This window comes from Callospermophilus lateralis, unplaced genomic scaffold (genome assembly GCF_048772815.1).
Source record: "Callospermophilus lateralis isolate mCalLat2 unplaced genomic scaffold, mCalLat2.hap1 Scaffold_45, whole genome shotgun sequence".
NCBI lineage: Eukaryota > Metazoa > Chordata > Mammalia > Rodentia > Sciuridae > Callospermophilus > Callospermophilus lateralis.
Genome location: NW_027514398.1, coordinates 3,849,124 through 3,866,408, shown reverse-complemented (window position 1 = coordinate 3,866,408; position 17,285 = coordinate 3,849,124). Strand labels below are relative to the sequence as shown.

Sequence of the window (17,285 nt, the reverse complement as noted above, 5' to 3'; positions counted from 1 at the left end):
TTCTCTATAAAAGATAGCATTGTAAACAGAATTGCCCAAGCAAATTTCTTTTCAGTGTTTTGCATGTCTGCTAGTTACAAATGGCTGTAAATACAAATACTGTTTCTTCCCCCAAACAAGACTTTGTGATATTTAGCTGAAGCCCCAACAGTGAATGGCTGCCCCTAAGTCTGCCTCCACCTTTTCTCTCACTAGTTTTCACTCCCTGTTTTACTGAAGGAGCTTTCTCAAAGATCTTTTTTAGCTCCCAATTTTCCCCACTCTTCTGTTCCTACTTTGTGACTCTGGAGAAGGAAATAACTTCATCTCTTCAAGGGCATGAATTGCCTTTCTTTGTGTTTCTTGATTCCATTCCTATATCCCTTCCACCAACCTTGCTGCTGTGTATTTCTCTAAAAGCTCATTGTGAAATACAACGTAATGAAAACAACAAACTCCTTTAGTGTTGTAAACGCTTTCTCCAACACTTCTTCAGATGCTCCAGGAGCTGTTTCAGCTTCTGGGCATGAATGTCTAAGTCTGATCTGTGGGTGATGCTGCTGAGGCCTGCCTGTTTCAGAAATCCTTCATCTCCAGTCCACACCATTCATTCTGAACATTCCCGTAAATGATTTATGAGCAAATTTCTCCCTGAAAAGGTAGATGTCTGAGAAGCTTAAGTCCATCCTGGATGATAAGTCTAAATTTTGATTCACCTTTGCAACTGTTTGAAATACACAGTTGTCAGCTGTGATGTTATATTTTAATTTCCTAGAGTCCAGATTTCCTGTGTTAGTAAGCATCAGGGTCATAGTGTGAGCTCTCATGTAAGCTTCCTTTTAAAGTATCTTCATGCTGGTATATGACCTTGTCATTTCAGGGTTCAAGGATATTGGAAAATTTAAGACTGAAATTAGACATCTTAGCAAAACTGATTGAGCACTCATATTTTTAAAACTCTACTCCTTTTGCTGTTCACATCCTTTAGTATGTGTGTCACATCTTTCCTGAAGAGCATCCAAGCATTCCTCACATTGATCTTCCTTTTCAATTTCCATCCAGCTCCTGAGGGGAAGTCACATGGTCTCTCACTGTGACCTGGTTCCAGCCACTCTGGAACTCACTGCCTGTTTCAGGGGTGCTCACAGGTTCATCCCATTGCCTGTAACTCTCCCTGCTCTAGAGAGAGTCTGCTTCTCCCAGCCAGCTCATGGGCTTACCCCTTGGAGAGCAGAAGGCTCATTTGCTCTTTCAATTAAACCCCAGGCAGTCCAATCCATTTCTGCCTGACTCTGGGGATCTTAGAAAATTCACATCTCTTTTCAGCTTTAGAGGAGGTGGAGCTAAGATTTGTTCATGATCAGCATGGCAATCTTCTGTGGTACAATTAATTAGATGTAACTTCAGTGGCAATTGAGGTACTGGGAATTGAAATGGAGAAAACTATATTATATGCATTCATGAATATGACAGAATGAACTCCATTCTTATGTATAACTATGATGCATTAAAAATTAATAAATAAAAAGATTCCATGGATTAACTAGTAAATTTGAGTAGCAAAAAGAAAATATCACAATATGATGCCACATAGCATGTCAAATGATCCATTAAATTATGCCATCTTAAAAGTAAGATGCCTTGCTGAAATAGTTAAAATGTTTTACATTTATATGCCTTGCCCCTCTATATGAAAGAAAAAAACAAGGTACTTTCCCAGCCCCTCAAAGTGAATTTGATGTTGGCCATACAGCCTGTATTTTAAATCAGAAATCTAAAATCTAGCCTCCAAATGAAGTGAAAATCCCTTGATACAGTAATAAAACTGCATATGGAAAGTGCTATTTATATCAATTTGAAGGAAAAGGCTGTTACTCCATTTAATGCATATGAATATCTTATGAAATAGAATGCAAAAATCACATTTTTCAAAATAGAAAATCTGGATTCAAATATATATCATATTACAGAGGTTACTTTGGGCCACTTTTCCTTTTTTCTCTTATGTACCAGATCAAAAACTTAAATATAAAATTTTTCCACACAACTCCCACAGTGCAAGCTGATAAGGCTTCTACCTTGAAAAAGTTCAGGATCTGTGCAATGGATTCTCAGTGAGTGTTTGTTTAACAAAATGACTTCCAGTAATTTTAAGGAAGATTCTGTTTTTCCGTGGTCTGTGATCCTAAAAATCTTAACACACTACTCAAAAATTAGAAGGTCCCTCCTAATCTGCCTTTGCACGTTATCCAGGACATACTTTATAATGTCTGATGCACATTCATGCTTCTGTCCAAACGAACTGAGCATAACAGTGGGAGCGTTTTCCAGAGAGAACTTGCTAGCCTCATAAATACTGTTGAAGTCAATTACCAAATAAATAGCATAAATATGTGGTGACTTGGAAGGTCACCGAGCCCTAGTCACTTAATTTCAGCCACAACAGCAGTCAGCTGCTCAGTGAACAATTTTATTATGAGGTGTCAGTGATTTAACAAGTTGGCCAAAAGTAGTCGGAATGCAACATGAAAGATTTCCTCTCTGTTGAGTTTGACTGTGTATGCTGGACTCCTGATAGAATGGCCCAAGTTTCTGTACTTGGCACTCAGGAACCAAAGGAAAATGAAGGAATCAATTTGCTCTATTATATTCTGCATGCTTTTCAGTGGATTTTATATGATTCTACAAAGCTTTGCTAAAAACACTGATAGGGTAATTTGTTGTCTACTTTTTAGAGTTTCTGCAAACTGCTCGAACTGCTTACCTGAGTTTTTTTAAAGTAGCCTTTTAGATATATTGGGGAATGTCAATTTATCCTTAAACTGCTTGAAAATTGGTATTATGTAATAAAAAGCAATTTACTCAGATTATAGGAATGTGGTGATGTACTGTGTGTAATGGTATCTGACTAACAGAATGGCAATAGTGTGGGCTGGGATACAGAGAGCCTGGTTGGGAGATTTAAGAACAAGTACCACCTGGCTGATCAATCACATCCCAGTATCTATTTGCTTTGCAGTCTCGAACACTCCATCAAGGGCATCTTGATCTTTCCAACATTTCTTTATGGAGATGAATATACTTTCAAAATAAGCTATTTATTTGTGAGACTAGTAATCAGTCACAGCTCCCTAAATAACAAAAAGAAATGAAGACATAAAGTAAGCTTACATTTGCATGGAACCTAAAAGCTACTCATTTTCCCTCTCTGTCTTTGCCTCTCTAGTACATCTCACATAAATACTTAAGTACTTGACCAAGAAAATAAATCTCTGACATTCAAGAACCCTCTATCAAGTGTTTGCAACTTGCATGGCATTAAGTTAAATGCAAAGGTTTCAACAGAGAATTGGGGACAGATGCACTTTGATCTCATGGGGCTTAGGGTTGATCAGAGAAGGCAGAAAATTAGACAATCAAAATAATATGTGGTGAGGGTTATGACATAATCCCACAGTTGCCTCGCAAATTCTAGATTCTAAATAAGGCTTTGTTTCTATGTGTCTTTGAGCATATGTGAACCAGATGAATTATGGGACTATCCATTCTCAAATTTTTCAGTTTTCTTCCAAATGTTCACCCCAACTAATGGTTCCACTAACTATACGCAGCTTTTATTTCTCTAGAGTGCAGTCTTTGGGTGAGAAAGAAATTAAAATGAACTCATTTATAATTGGGGAACAAAAAAATCAAGTGTCAGCATAATTGTCAGGAAAAAATAGAAATGCAAAACCACTCGTCATTGGCACTTCCTTTATTCGCTCCCACATTTGTGCCTTCTCTGTTCTCTCCCTTAGGACATCTACTTGGCCTCTCCCATGACGATTCCAAATTCTGTGAAGAGAACTTTGGTTCCACAGAAGATAAACGCTTAATGTCTTCCATCCTAACCAGCATTGATGCATCCAAGCCCTGGTCCAAATGTACCTCAGCCACCATCACAGAATTCCTGGATGACGGCCATGGTATGTATCCTTCAGGACAACAGAGGCTCAATGGAAGAAAGCTGGGATTCTTAGGCACTTTACTTTATTGCTTTCCCATAATGTTCATTTTGGTTGTTTAAACAGTGTCAAAATAGGAGCAAGGAAATTGATTGTCTGTTGGTGTGTAATGCCAGCATCCCTGGTGGCTTTATAGCTATGGTATTTTTGCTTTTGAATTGTAAAGTTCAAAAGAGAAACCGTGTGGGAGACCACACAGAATGCCTAGCGGGTGCCCTGAAAGCCTGGCTTTTATTCCCTCTCTCACCACTGGCTTCCTGTGAGAACTTTGGCAGACATCTTGGTTTGCCTGCTATTAATACAACTCTCAGAATTATTTGTTACATGCCTATTACAGGGGTGTGGTTTAGGTGTAGGTGACAGTTCTACCGGATTTTCTTCATGGCAACATAAAACCCGCAAAGGAAGCTTTCGCTCTAGATTTTCATTGACTGGAAGAATTTGATTTCATTCTGACAGCAGATTCCCCTGAAAGCAGAATAAAAACTGCAAAACAGAAACAGAAAAGAAATCTAAATGATGGGAAAGCACTTTAAGAACTTCAAAGAAAGTCTTTGACTTTATCCTTTAGAGACAGTTCAAGAACATAGTACACTTTATTAAATCTTTAAGACTAGGATTAGAGCTGTAAATTTTATAGAAATAGAGGAAGTTATAATTTTTAGAAATAATAAATCCTAGCCCCGAAGTAATCTCTGAAACAAGCTGTTGCAAATTTTCTCACATCCTTTATTACTTAAAAATAATAGGAAATTAGGAGGGTGGACACATGAGCATCGAGGAGAGATCTTCAGATATCATATAATTCACTTCACATCATCTACTAAAAAGAACATATTCTTCATTTTTGCTCTTTTAAAATTCATCTTTTTCTAAAATTGGTGCTTAAATCAAATACCATAATAATTTTTCATTAAGTTACCTTATGGTGTATGGTTCAGCATCTGTGATGATGGCCTTTCCAAAATCCACAAAGTTTATAACTTATTATATTTGTAATTTCTTAAGAGTGTTAGGCATCTTGAACTTTGGCCACACAGTGTCAAAATGAGGATAATAAAAGTCATTTCAGACAGAAAGAACTTCAGCCACACAGTTCTTTGATATTATGTAGCCAGAATTTGCTCATTTATTCCTTCTTGTTACATCATTGATGAACTCTAAAGCCTTTTGCTACTTGCTGCTGTTTACATTATCTATCCCTAAAACTAACCTGAGTCCAGCTTGGTGTAATATTCCTCTCAATACAAAATAAATGTTGTTTGTTAGTGAAAGGTCAGCCTGATAACTGAAAAACTTCAGAATAGACTAGAAAGCAATATATTAGGCTTTTCCTTTAGACTAATAATAAAATGAGCATTTATGTTTTATTCATTAACAATGATGGTTAGATGATGATAAAGTCCTAAAATAAATGTTTACCTAATTCTTTTATCTACATATATCAAGTCAATATCTGATAAAGTCTGTCTTCAGTGGAACCTTAACACTTCACCCCTAATATTACTTTTGCTGTTTTATTTTTTCCTGAGAATGAAATAACATTAATATCTAATTTCAAAATCACACTTTGTACATTCCAAAAGATTGAGCTAAACCTTGACTCATTAAATGAATGGATTTAGTTGCTAAGGCAGCAAATACTTATGGCTAAAATGGGACCATTTTTTTTTTTCCTGAACAAGTATTAGGTCAACTAATTACAATGCTGTGCAGAATTTTGTTCCTTAATGCCATAATTTTGGAATGATTTGTGTATTTCATATTCTGAAAATCATGATCTTATTTTCTGTGCAGTAAATAGGCTTTCAGCACTGTCTTCAACTTTTAACATTATTTCTGTATTTAAAGAAGTTTATACTCTGAATTTTAACAGTTGTACAACAAATTTACATTTTTTAAATCTCTGTTTCTGTTCAAAAAGAATCATGATAGAAAACAAAAACATAATTTTAGTAGACATAGATCTTTTTCAATTGCACTGATTAAAATTTCTGAATTTTCCAGATGTATATTAAATAAACATATTTAGTTATTAGAATTCTTTGAACAGAAAATTCTCAGTTTATGTATTGACTTTTTTCATCAAATTTAGATTCTCTTATTTTTGAATACATTGGTTTAGTTAGGCAGTGTTTTATTCTAGCCAAAACAAAGAATTCTATTTTATGAATCACATATAATGATTAAAGTAATTTCAGAACAATGAAATATAAAAGAGAGTAGTGTGGAAGAGTGGCAAAGCTAAATTATGTCTCATTTCTTCTAAAAATAGCATACACAGAATTGAAGCACGTACACTATAGTACTGTTATTTAATTGTGAATTCAAATTAGCTTAATTAACTTTTTAATTGCGACCCTCCAAACTGACTTAAATCATTTGAAGTGCAAAACCAGCCACAGGAATTAGGAAACTCAATTTCTAGATGATTGAGGTTCTGACATTTGAACTAAGGAACCTAGGAGCAAACCAAGGAGAATGTTGAAGCTCAAGAAAGGAAGAAAAATGAACATATATTTTGTCTAGGGATCAAAAGATTTTAGGATCCTTGTCACAAAACCTTTCACTTTACTCCTAGAGAGCTATGCAGGCTTCCAGTCAGATGCCTGTTATTAATATTTTACACTTTTACTATTTTTCTGCTCTAATTTTCTAGGACATTAACAATGTTAAGCAATAAAATAGTTGTAGGGGATGGGGAAGACTTCAGATAGGTAAACTGAGGGCAAGAAGTGGCATTGTTTAACAATAAAGATGAAACAAAAACAGTGAAATATAGCCCCAAACCATAAAATGTCCAGTGGTCTGATCCCATTTTACAAATGGTCAAAAGTGCTATCACATTAGTATTATCCCTAAAGTTACCTCTATATTTTGGCATGATGCAACAAATTCAGAAAAAGAATGATTTTTCAGTTATTGAGGAAGGCTAAATGGTAAAACTAGTATAAAGACTGAAAAGCAATTGTTATTTTTTTAAGTAAGTATTCTCAGTTATACAAAATGTGTGTAATTGTGTCTGTGTGTGTTTATATGTGTGTTGCTGAGGATTGAACCAAGGACTTCATATATGTGAGGTTAAAACTTTATCACTGAGCCACATCTCCAGACCCAAAATGTACATAATTTTTGATGGTATCTTAGTATCTAAAGATTACTTTATCTGGAACATCCATCCTATATAATATCTTATCCTTCCCTTCCCACCTCCAAAAGAGCTGGAGACATAAGAAACTAAATTCGAAGACTTGATTTATTTTAAAATTATTAGCTATAAGTGGCTGGACATTTGTAGCACTCAACCACTGCCAAACTTAAATTCATTAGCACTGAGTGTTTCCTGATTTAGATCCAACAAGAAATATGCAGCAATTAATTTATGGTTGAGAAGCCAATGTGCACACTCAAAAGTAGCTGTGTCTGGAGATTTGTAATTCAGAAAGGAGTAGCCATGTCCCCTGGGACTCCTCTATGCCTGGCCAAGAGACTTGCAGAAGTCCTGAGTGTTTATACCCATTAGTTCTAGGCAAGCTGGCTGGGAGTGTGCTCTTCTAAAATAAAGGTAAGCACTGCCAGAGAAATTGTGCAGTGAAAGAAGGTTATCGAATTTCCTCTCTCCAATACTTAATAACCTTGAGGCCAAAAAAGATAGCTGTGTTTGCTGTATCTCTGAGTCCACAGTGCCGGATGATGCGAAAGGCCACCACCCAGGTAGGGACAGTTCAAGATCACCCACAACAAAGGCTGCTAAGAAGAATCTGCAGACATACTTAAAATATTAACATGTAGCTTATTTCAAAAGCAAAGTTTACAGTCCCTCACTGAACATTGAACTTTAGTTAGAAAAAATGGTTTTGGAAAACCAGATCTCTGAATCCTTTGCCAATTTTACAGCTTATCTGATTATATAATTTAGCATAAGAGCTCAACATTCAGTTTTTAAGGTGGTATTAGTAAAATTCAAAGTCACTATGGTTGTATCTTGATTTTCACAATAAATGTTCTTTTAAAGGAAATGCAAATAAGACATCTAAGGCAATGGTGACCTATATTTTTCAAAAGCTTTGCTTCCCCTTTTAGGATGGGGAGTTTTCAATCTTATTTCCTTGCCATTTCATCTGCTGAGTGTGCACCTTATGCCTCTAACAGTTTCTCAAACAGACTTTAGAGTTACTTTAGGTCAGTGCCCTTTGTTCTTTTCTCAATGCCCTTGTTCTATTATCTGCCTCTATCTCCCAAATGACTCATCGAATAGCAGGCAAATGCACCCATTTCTCTTTTAATGTCAGACATTTCAGTTAAGACCCAAAAGAAGAAGCACAAAGGCAGAGAGATGAAGTAGGAAGCAACGAGACAGCATATGAAGTCCTGTTGGGCCTCTTTGGATGCTTCAGTGGGGACAATGATTTCTTCTATGCCATGGCTATTTGGGGGTCAATTCTGAATTTTATGCCTGAGTATTGAAAGGATGGAAAGATTGAAATAACTGAAGTGCTAGAATTACAGAAGGAAAATGAAAATATAAAGAACAGCAACGTTCATCTGATAATTTCCATGCAACATTTATATGAAAGATGAATAGTGCTAGAAGTTAGGTATGTAAAACCAGAGATCACCTGGAGGAAAGGACTATCTTCCACCCCATTGGTGGACCTCAGTGGCCAGATGGAAACAACCACATTCTTTCTGTGTCTATCAAGGTACAACCATAGTGACTTTGAATTTTACTAATACCACCTTAAAAACTGAATGTTGAGCTCTTATGCTAAATTATATAAACAGATAAGCTGTAAAATTGGCAAAGGATTCAGAGATCTGGTTTTCCAAAAACATTTTTTGTTCCCTGGAGTGGGTCTGCCATTTAGTAGAGATGTCCATACTATTTTATTGCAGAAGGACACACATCAACTTTTAAAAAGGACATCTATAGACTGTATGACTCAGAGTATGCAGAAATAGTACAGTAACATATTCTAAGACTGAGAACATGATGGTAATAAGTTAGTTATGTCGATCACTTGATAAAAAGAAATCATTTTATTTTTAAAGGTTATCTCCACACAACCTCTAAGGAAAAAAAAAAAAGAACTGATATACCTATTTCTAAATAGCAAAGCAAATATGGTCTTGGTTTTCAAATTTTATAATTTCTGTCATGAAGAGAACCCACATCTTGAAATCTCCTTGTTGTTGGCTGATTTCAAATAGTTTTCCCTCTATCCGTCTCTTCACTCATCGTAAGCTGATGAGATAGAGTCACTGTCAGTGACTTTGCAACCATAGTGAGTTTGCGACTCATTTTGCCTCCAGATAAGTAAAGTAGACCCATGCCACATGCATTCACACCTGGTAAAGACTTCCCAGATAATATTTAGTTACCCAGTCCAAAGACCTGTGATTTTGAGTAAAATTTTTTAAAAGTTTCTTAAGACAGCACTTTTCAGGAATTGAAAAGCATTCTTGCTGATTCAGATTTATTGACAGTCTTCTAACATCAGCAGTCTGCTAAGCCATTCTGGTTTCCACAGCATGCTTTTTCCATCTAGCAATGAAGATAACGCTCTCCACAGAGTTCTGAAGTGCCTCATCTTGGTCCTGTAAACAGAGCTTAGTGAGGTTTTCCTGTCATTCTTTCCTATTGACTTGATGTGGATGTTTTCCTTTCAGCTTGATGTTTTTCCCACACATTCTCTTTGGCAGGCCTCTTACTTTTAATGCTTTTTCTGGGTTCCCTTCAGAAGCTTTACCTCTTCAAACACCCTGGCTCAGAAGTTAAATGGGAACTTCGCTCTTTATTCATTTTCATATAATGCCTCCATCACAGATGGACAAATTCTAAGGTATTCACTTTGAAGAAACCTGAGTGTCACTGTAAAAACATTTGCAGAACACTTAAGAGGGGTTATTCTCAATAAAAAATAAGGATTTGAATTTGTTGAATCAAAAGAATAATACATCTAAAAGGTTGGCAGATACGTTGGACAGAGAACTGTCTATCTTCGTTTCCTATTTTTCTGGTCTACCTTTGTATCTTCGTTTGCCAATTTTACCTTTAGACTGTTAAAGTGAGGAGAGACACATTTCTTTATAGTGAATTATGGAGAAGTTAACTGCCTTGGCCAACAGCACTCACCTTGTTAGTGTTTCACCAGCCTTAGAGGGTAGACCAGGTGTTTGTCCCATTAGCCTAGCTGCCCTTCAGCAGCAACATTAGACAGCCCTCCCCATGCTTGCAGAAGACGAAGTGGCATGCAATGAGGAGGGCAGATTCTAGACATAAGACCCTAATTTAAGCTTTGTGGCATGTGGTAAATTATCTGCCTCTTATGGTATGCCTCAGTTCTCTTGTCTATAAAGTGAGCAAAATAAATGAAACTGCCTCATACGGTTCTTGTGAGGATTAAATAAGTTATTACATGTAGATAATGTGTGGAACAAATGTTTGTTATTGTTTTTATTAGCTTTATCATCAGTGTATAAATCTAAAATTAAGTAAACAAAAAATATAGAAATAGATGGGCAATATGCATGCATATATGACAAAAGAAGATAAATAGAAGATAAATAGAGTAAAGCTCACTTGGCAGGGATTCTCAGGGAAGCATTTTCAGGGGAGAAAGCCCTGTGTCACCTGTGGATCTGCTTCATCTGTGTCCCACCTTTTGTAGACCTCTCATCTCACCCCTGTTTGCCTGTGGCCACCCTGATCCTTAATATTTGCAGTAAGACACTAATTTGGTTTTGACAGATATACTCCAAACACCCAACAGATACCTGTTCTCAAAAGAATAGATACCAAGGAAAGAAAAAGAAGAGTCAGAAGGCTGGCCTAGTCCTAAATTGTCAAAAATTGTTTCTTTTCTTCTCTCATCACTCCTTTATTCTATGAATCTTGAAAGAATTTCACTCAAATTTCATCAGTGTGAAAGGAACACTACTTTTTTAGTCTATCTCTTTCATTTTATTGGGAGAACTTAAGGGGTAGATGTGGGTCATTTTTTTCCCATATTCTTGATACTAAGTATGCTTTCTAGAACATTCTAGATACTAAGCAAATGCTTGTTCAGTGAGTGCTATAATAAATGAGGTACGAACTTGACTGTTATGGAACTAGTGGAAAGCAGACATGGGATAAACACATAGGGATAAGGTAAGTGAGAAGTAGATATGGGATGTAAATAGAATGCCAAGGGTGAATTCTGTTTCTCCAAGTTGAAGATGATTTATTGTTGCTATTAAGTATGCTATCAGATTTCCTCAAGGTCCCTCCTAATTTTCTCTTGTTTTGGTGTTTCAGCATAATGGATATTTTCAAACTATTTCAAATAATTTTGTGTACTTATATGCTGCCAGCCACACCTACATTACAGGCATTCCGTTACAAGCATCACCCACAAAGGGTGATAGAGGGCACTGCTGAGTCCCACCCTTGCCGCTTGCAGAGTCCCTTTTCCATGGAGATTGTGGGTGCACAGTGCTTCGGCCTTATCTGGAGCCTTTAATTGTTAGATCTCCCCTTTTAGCGATGTGAAACCTAAACTTATTACGGAGATCAATTTCCGTTGTTCTTTTAGGTAACTGTTTGCTAGACATACCACGCAAGCAAATCCAGGGCCCTGAGGAACTCCCAGGAGAGACCTACGATGCCACCCAGCAGTGCAACCTGACATTCGGCCCCGAGTACTCAGTGTGTCCTGGCATGGACTTCTGTGCCCGCCTGTGGTGTGCCGTGGTGCGCCAAGGCCAGATGGTGTGTCTGACCAAGAAGCTGCTGGCTGTGGAAGGGACACCCTGTGGGAAGGGGAGAATCTGCCTGCAGGGCAAGTGTGTGGACAAAACCAAGAAAAAATACTACTCAGTAAATGGCCACCCAAATCCCTGAGACCTCGCATGGGATGTGTGTGGGTACTGTCATGGAGGGCTTCTTAGTTAAAAGATTCTTCCTTTCTGATCTATATAAGTTTCAATTTTTTCCGTCAGTAATCAAACACTGGAGAATATCTGACATTAGGTATTTCTTTAGGAATTATAGCCTTTCACATGTAAATAAATGACCAAGAATCTGTCTAATTGAGACCCCAAGTAGGGCCCCAGAACTCATCTTTTGGAAGCTCACTTTTAAACTCCTCTTGCTAAGATTCCAGATACATTTATTTAAATTTAGTAAGTAAATAGTAGCAGAGTCAATGCCATGGTCCTTATACGTATTTGGCAAGCTCCAAACGGTCATTTTGCTTCCGTTGATAGCAAGTTCATCTAACTTTAGGGATTGCAGTAACCTCTGGCTGCTCTGGGGAAATAGGTTTGCACTAAATGCACAGTCCCAGCTTCAGGTCACAAATTGCCTCCTTAATCTTCAAGGCCAGATCATGCTGAGTGTTCTCTCTCACTTGGAAGATTTTGCCACGTCCCAGAAGAATGCTGCTTTGTATTTATCACCTGTGTTTCTACAGGCTGTCACATAGAAAACATTTGTAGAATGGGTTCCTAGTCTTTAATGCTGTCAGATACCCCAACACAGGCAGCCAGAGGTAGTTCTGCACACATTCCCTGGACAAAATTGTGGGAAATATGTTTCCTTTCTGAATCTTTCAGCTTCATCCCACAATGTTTCCAGGGGACTAGACCTAGGTTGTCAGTACAGAGCTCTTCCTTCCCTATGGGGTACATGCATGTAGGGTGCAGGTGTCCTTCATTTTCTGTCACAACTAATTAGGAATCATCCAAGCCATTGAAATACATTTATGTATGGATCAGAGTCTGTCACAGACAGAATACATGATATCATCAGAAGGACCCTAGAGCTTCAGGGCTAAAGACGGAGAAAGACAGGGACTTGCAATCACAATTGAACAATGCCGGGCCTCCTGCAAAGCTATCAACATTGTACACTTTATCAAAGACCTGAGATCAGCGTGTACAGAAAGAGAACATGGTCCAGTGGTTACCGACAGAGTTGTACAATATCAGAAAGCATAATTTAAAATGTCTCATAGAAAACAGAAGACGTTCTTTGTGGTATCTTAGTATTTAGTAGGATGCATTAGATCCTCTGGCACTGGCCGTAAAGGCTGGGAAAGATGAATTGCTTGGAATTGGAAATGTGTTGCAATTCCAGAGCACGATCATGTTCAATCTGATGAAAATGTAACTGTCATGAGGTTTCCACTGTCTCATTATATGCAAGTGATTTCTAAAGGTACCTTTTGAATGTTTTCCTTGTGAGTTAAAAAAAAAAGAAAGAGAAGAAAAGAAAAGAAAGAAAAGCTTCTCTTTTTTATTCCAGACATCAAGCCATGGCAACTGGGGGTCCTGGAGACCCTGGGGCCAGTTGTCTCGCTCATGTGGGCGAGGAGTAGAGTTTGCCTATCGCCACTGCAATAATCCTGCGCCCAGAAACAGTGGCCGCTACTGCACAGGGAAGAGAGCCATCTACCGCTCCTGCAGTGTGATGCCCTGCCCACCCAATGGTATGTTACTCTGCGTCAGTAACTACCCTGTGCCACAAGTGTTTGAACTCTAACAGAAATAAATAGGAGAAGCTAGGGAAATAACATTTATATTAGGCTGCACAGTTCCACTAGTATGCAAATCAATAACAAATATGTGAGTGATTTTAAATTATTTTTATAAACAAATTGGTGTATTCAGGGAACTGGAAGATAATGATCCTGCAGACAGAAGTGGAAGACAATGATATAAAATCTTTCAGCGTGGATGCATAAAGAAGCTCTGTGATAAAGTTAGCATCATCTCCTTAAAATTAATTATTCAAATGCACAAGATTATATGTAAGGCTCAGAACAGGTCAAGTGTTAAAGTAACATGTTTTGTTTCCTAGGTAAATCTTTTCGTCATGAGCAATGTGAGGCCAAAAAAGGCTATCAGTCTGATGCAAAAGGAGTCAAAACATTCGTAGAATGGGTTCCCAAATATGCAGGCGTCCTTCCAGCAGACGTGTGCAAACTGACCTGCAGAGCCAAGGGCACTGGCTACTATGTAGTCTTTTCTCGAAAGGTAACTAACTACACACTGGCTGTGTAGATGCAGGAGGTGTGCTTAGTGCAAATTATTTGGTAGAATGAAGGCTGCAGGTGCCAAATGTAAATAGTCATTATTTTGGGGGTGGTTTGAATTTTGGAGATTTTTATTTTCACCTCTATAATTTTTATATTTTCAAACTTTATACAATGAATAAAAATTATTTTTCAACAGAATAAGTAAATGTTTTAAAAGCTATTTTTGAAAATTATAAATCACTGTCAGGGCAAACAAAGTGTGACCTTAACTTCAAACTAGTCATGAAAACAACTAGTATTTCTTAGGCACATTTGCAAAGTATTTCAGATACTGTAGATCGAAGCAAAATAAGACACCATCTTTAATTTTAAGAAACCTACAGGGAAGATTGAAAATCAAACACACACTGACCATTAAATATAACTTACGATACAAAGGAAAACATAATGTATATAAGATCTGAGCAATTTCATGAGATTAACTGGAGTAAACAAAACTATTCCTCTGAAGAATGAGATACGTTTGAGTTAAAATTCATTTTTTACTTACTTTTTATTTACTTTTTTTCTTTCACTTTTTGGGATGCAGCAAAGGCTTTCTTTATGGTAGGTCAGTGAAGAAAGAGCCCCACACCAGCTCTTGACTTGAAATTAAGATCAAGAATAAGACTCCATTTTATGTACAAATTTTTCTGTTGTTTTGGTAAATGATAATTATAGAGATTATGGAGGATAATAGATTGACTGAAAGCATTTAAATAAAAATCCTCTTGTGATCAAATGCTCCTATTTTTCTTCCAAGAATTCCCATAAAGATGAACAAATATTTCAGTTTTATTTCCATAAGAAATACCTTCTATCCTCAAGCTGGCATTGGAATCTCAGCATACAGATTTCTGCTTTTTCTTTACATTGCCACTATATTTGTAAAGCCAAGTCCAGATTAACTGACCTCCCCATCACCATGTGGCTCTAACACACATTCTCATGATCCTCACCATGGGACTTTTGGTATCAACAGACTGTTGGGAAGTGTAAGACAGTGCATGTGAGTTTAAATGCAAAATGATTGTCTTCCTGGCCAAGGTTATAAGGGGACCCTCCACCTGCAGCACCCACATGATGGGTGTGTTTTAGGCCATAACCATCAGCCTCAAGGGCTCCTAGTTGGCCTTCCTCAAATTACAAACCACAAAGATCATCCTGTGGCTAATTGTTTTCTTAATGATCCTCATCATGTCCACCTTTACAAACACACTTTTTTATCCTGTGGCCAGACAAAATAAAATTTAGCCTGGTTTTTGATTTCTCACTGACCACTGTTCTTTCCTGCTCATGAGATACAAGCACTGGAGCCTCTTCCTTGCACTGATGATATTCAGTGATCTCTAGTTTTGATACTGTATGGTTCTTTCAAGCAGATACATAATAATTCTCTTTCATAGACTTAAACAAAAATCATGTTTCCACAAAGCTCCAGATTTTCTCCATGAAGCTCCCCAGAAAAAAGATCCACTCACACCATTCTGCTGCTCATCATGTGCTTTGATATCCAGTATTGTGACATTCTGGAAAAGTCAAAACATTAAAAATGTTAAACATTGCCAAGAAATAAGAGGGAGCAGAAGATGCTAAAGGAAGACATCATTGTGAAAATCGACACTGTTCTTTTTCAGTGCTTTAAAAACTGTAAAATTATTGTTTTAATAAATAATTAAACTATTTATTTCCATTAATAATTATGTATTACCATCACTATTGGCAAAATATTTTGATTTTTTGATTACATAAAATATTTCTCAGTAATGTACAAAGAAAAAAGTAGTGAAAACTCTGAATAAGGGAAGGCATATGTAACAAATTAACATTTGGTGCATTTTTCACCTCCGGCACTTTCTTTTTTAAAAAAGAGAGAGAGAAAGAGAGAGAATTTTTTAATATTTTTTTTTTAGTTTTTGGTGGACACAACATCTTTATTTTTTATTTTTATGAGATGCTGAGGATTGAACCTAGTGCCCTGCACATGCCAGGTGAGCACGCTACCACCTGAGCTACATCCCCAGCTCCACCTCTGGCACTTTCTATCATCTAATGTTTTCATGAGTATTCATGAAGTCTGTAAATTATTTAATATCTCCCCCTTCTTTATGCATGAAATAAAAATCTGGGATTTAAAAAGTACTAACTTCACACAAAGGAGGGCTATTTGATATCACTATTTCTGCTTTACTGCTACAGATTAACAATGAGCAACATTGAGATCAACAGTTTTACAATTCTCTGACCATCTCATATACTAAGCAGCAGAGACTAAACATAATTTCTTCAATGGAGTTTGTGTACATGCACATGAGTCCTATTGCTCTTTCAGGACTGTAAACAATGTATAAAAAATTAAATCTCAAATTGCAAAAGAAGTTAAAGAAATATTCTACCTGATATGACAATTAGTAATAGAAAAATGTATTAATAATTCACAAAAATAGTTTACCCATTATTTTTTCCTAAGAGAAATATATATAACTATTCTGTCACTTGAATTTAATAAATTTATAATTTTTTGGCAATTTTTTAAGGAAACTGACACATCAGAATGCAAAACAGAAAAAAAATATGAATCAATTTCAGCAAAGAAAAATTATAAAAGACTTATAAAGATCTAAATTCCTCTATTTTCAGAAACACATAATGAATCTTTATAAATCTGCCATGTATATCAATATCTACATAAATATATACAGATATAGATGTGGCACATTAATGGCAAATGATTTGAAAAATGTATGGGATCATCAGAGCTTTATCAGACCATGGCATGATATGTACCCTGCATTTTAAAGAACTGAATGATGAAAGAAGGTCCCCTAGCAACAATCTGAGGTGGAAAGTGACTGAGTGGACAGTTCCAAAAATTCATGATTGTAAGCTTGCTGCAGAGAGCCAGCTCAAAAGGAAGGCGATGTAGGTTAGGGTTTTCATTCAAATACAGTTCTTCAAGGTTTTCCAGTGTACCTGTTTTATTTTTTTAAGTGAATAATTTTTTAAAAATAATTAGTTACTATACAAAGGTGCAAGTAGGAATTAATACATAATACATATTTCCCACTCTTCTCTCCATTTTAAAACTCTTAGAACCATCAATCTCAAACTTCACTACATATATAACTTATATGGGGAGATTTTCTAAAACCCTGATGACCAGGTCACCCTCCACAACCATTTATTCAGAACCTCCTATCTTATGCTTGGTTTTTAAGTTTAGTTTTTTGAAAATGCTCCA

The 17,285-nt window shown here is 36.6% G+C and overlaps 1 protein-coding gene and 1 pseudogene across 1 annotated transcript in view; one reads left to right on the top strand and one right to left on the bottom strand.

Moving 5' to 3' along the window:
• LOC143388918 (A disintegrin and metalloproteinase with thrombospondin motifs 5-like) overlaps positions 1 to 14,030 on the top strand; it is a 33,885-nt gene extending 19,855 nt beyond the window's left edge. Inside the window, exons 5-8 of the mRNA XM_076842342.1 lie at positions 3,777 to 3,944; positions 11,561 to 11,844; positions 13,273 to 13,456; positions 13,828 to 14,030. Of these exons, the coding sequence (XP_076698457.1) occupies positions 3,777 to 3,944; positions 11,561 to 11,844; positions 13,273 to 13,456; positions 13,828 to 14,030 (839 nt within the window). The remainder of the gene's footprint in view (positions 1 to 3,776; positions 3,945 to 11,560; positions 11,845 to 13,272; positions 13,457 to 13,827) is intronic.
• A 2,778-nt stretch (positions 14,031 to 16,808) lies between these two features.
• Positions 16,809 to 17,285, bottom strand: part of LOC143388876 (leucine-rich repeat protein SHOC-2-like) — a 28,614-nt pseudogene continuing 28,137 nt past the window's right edge.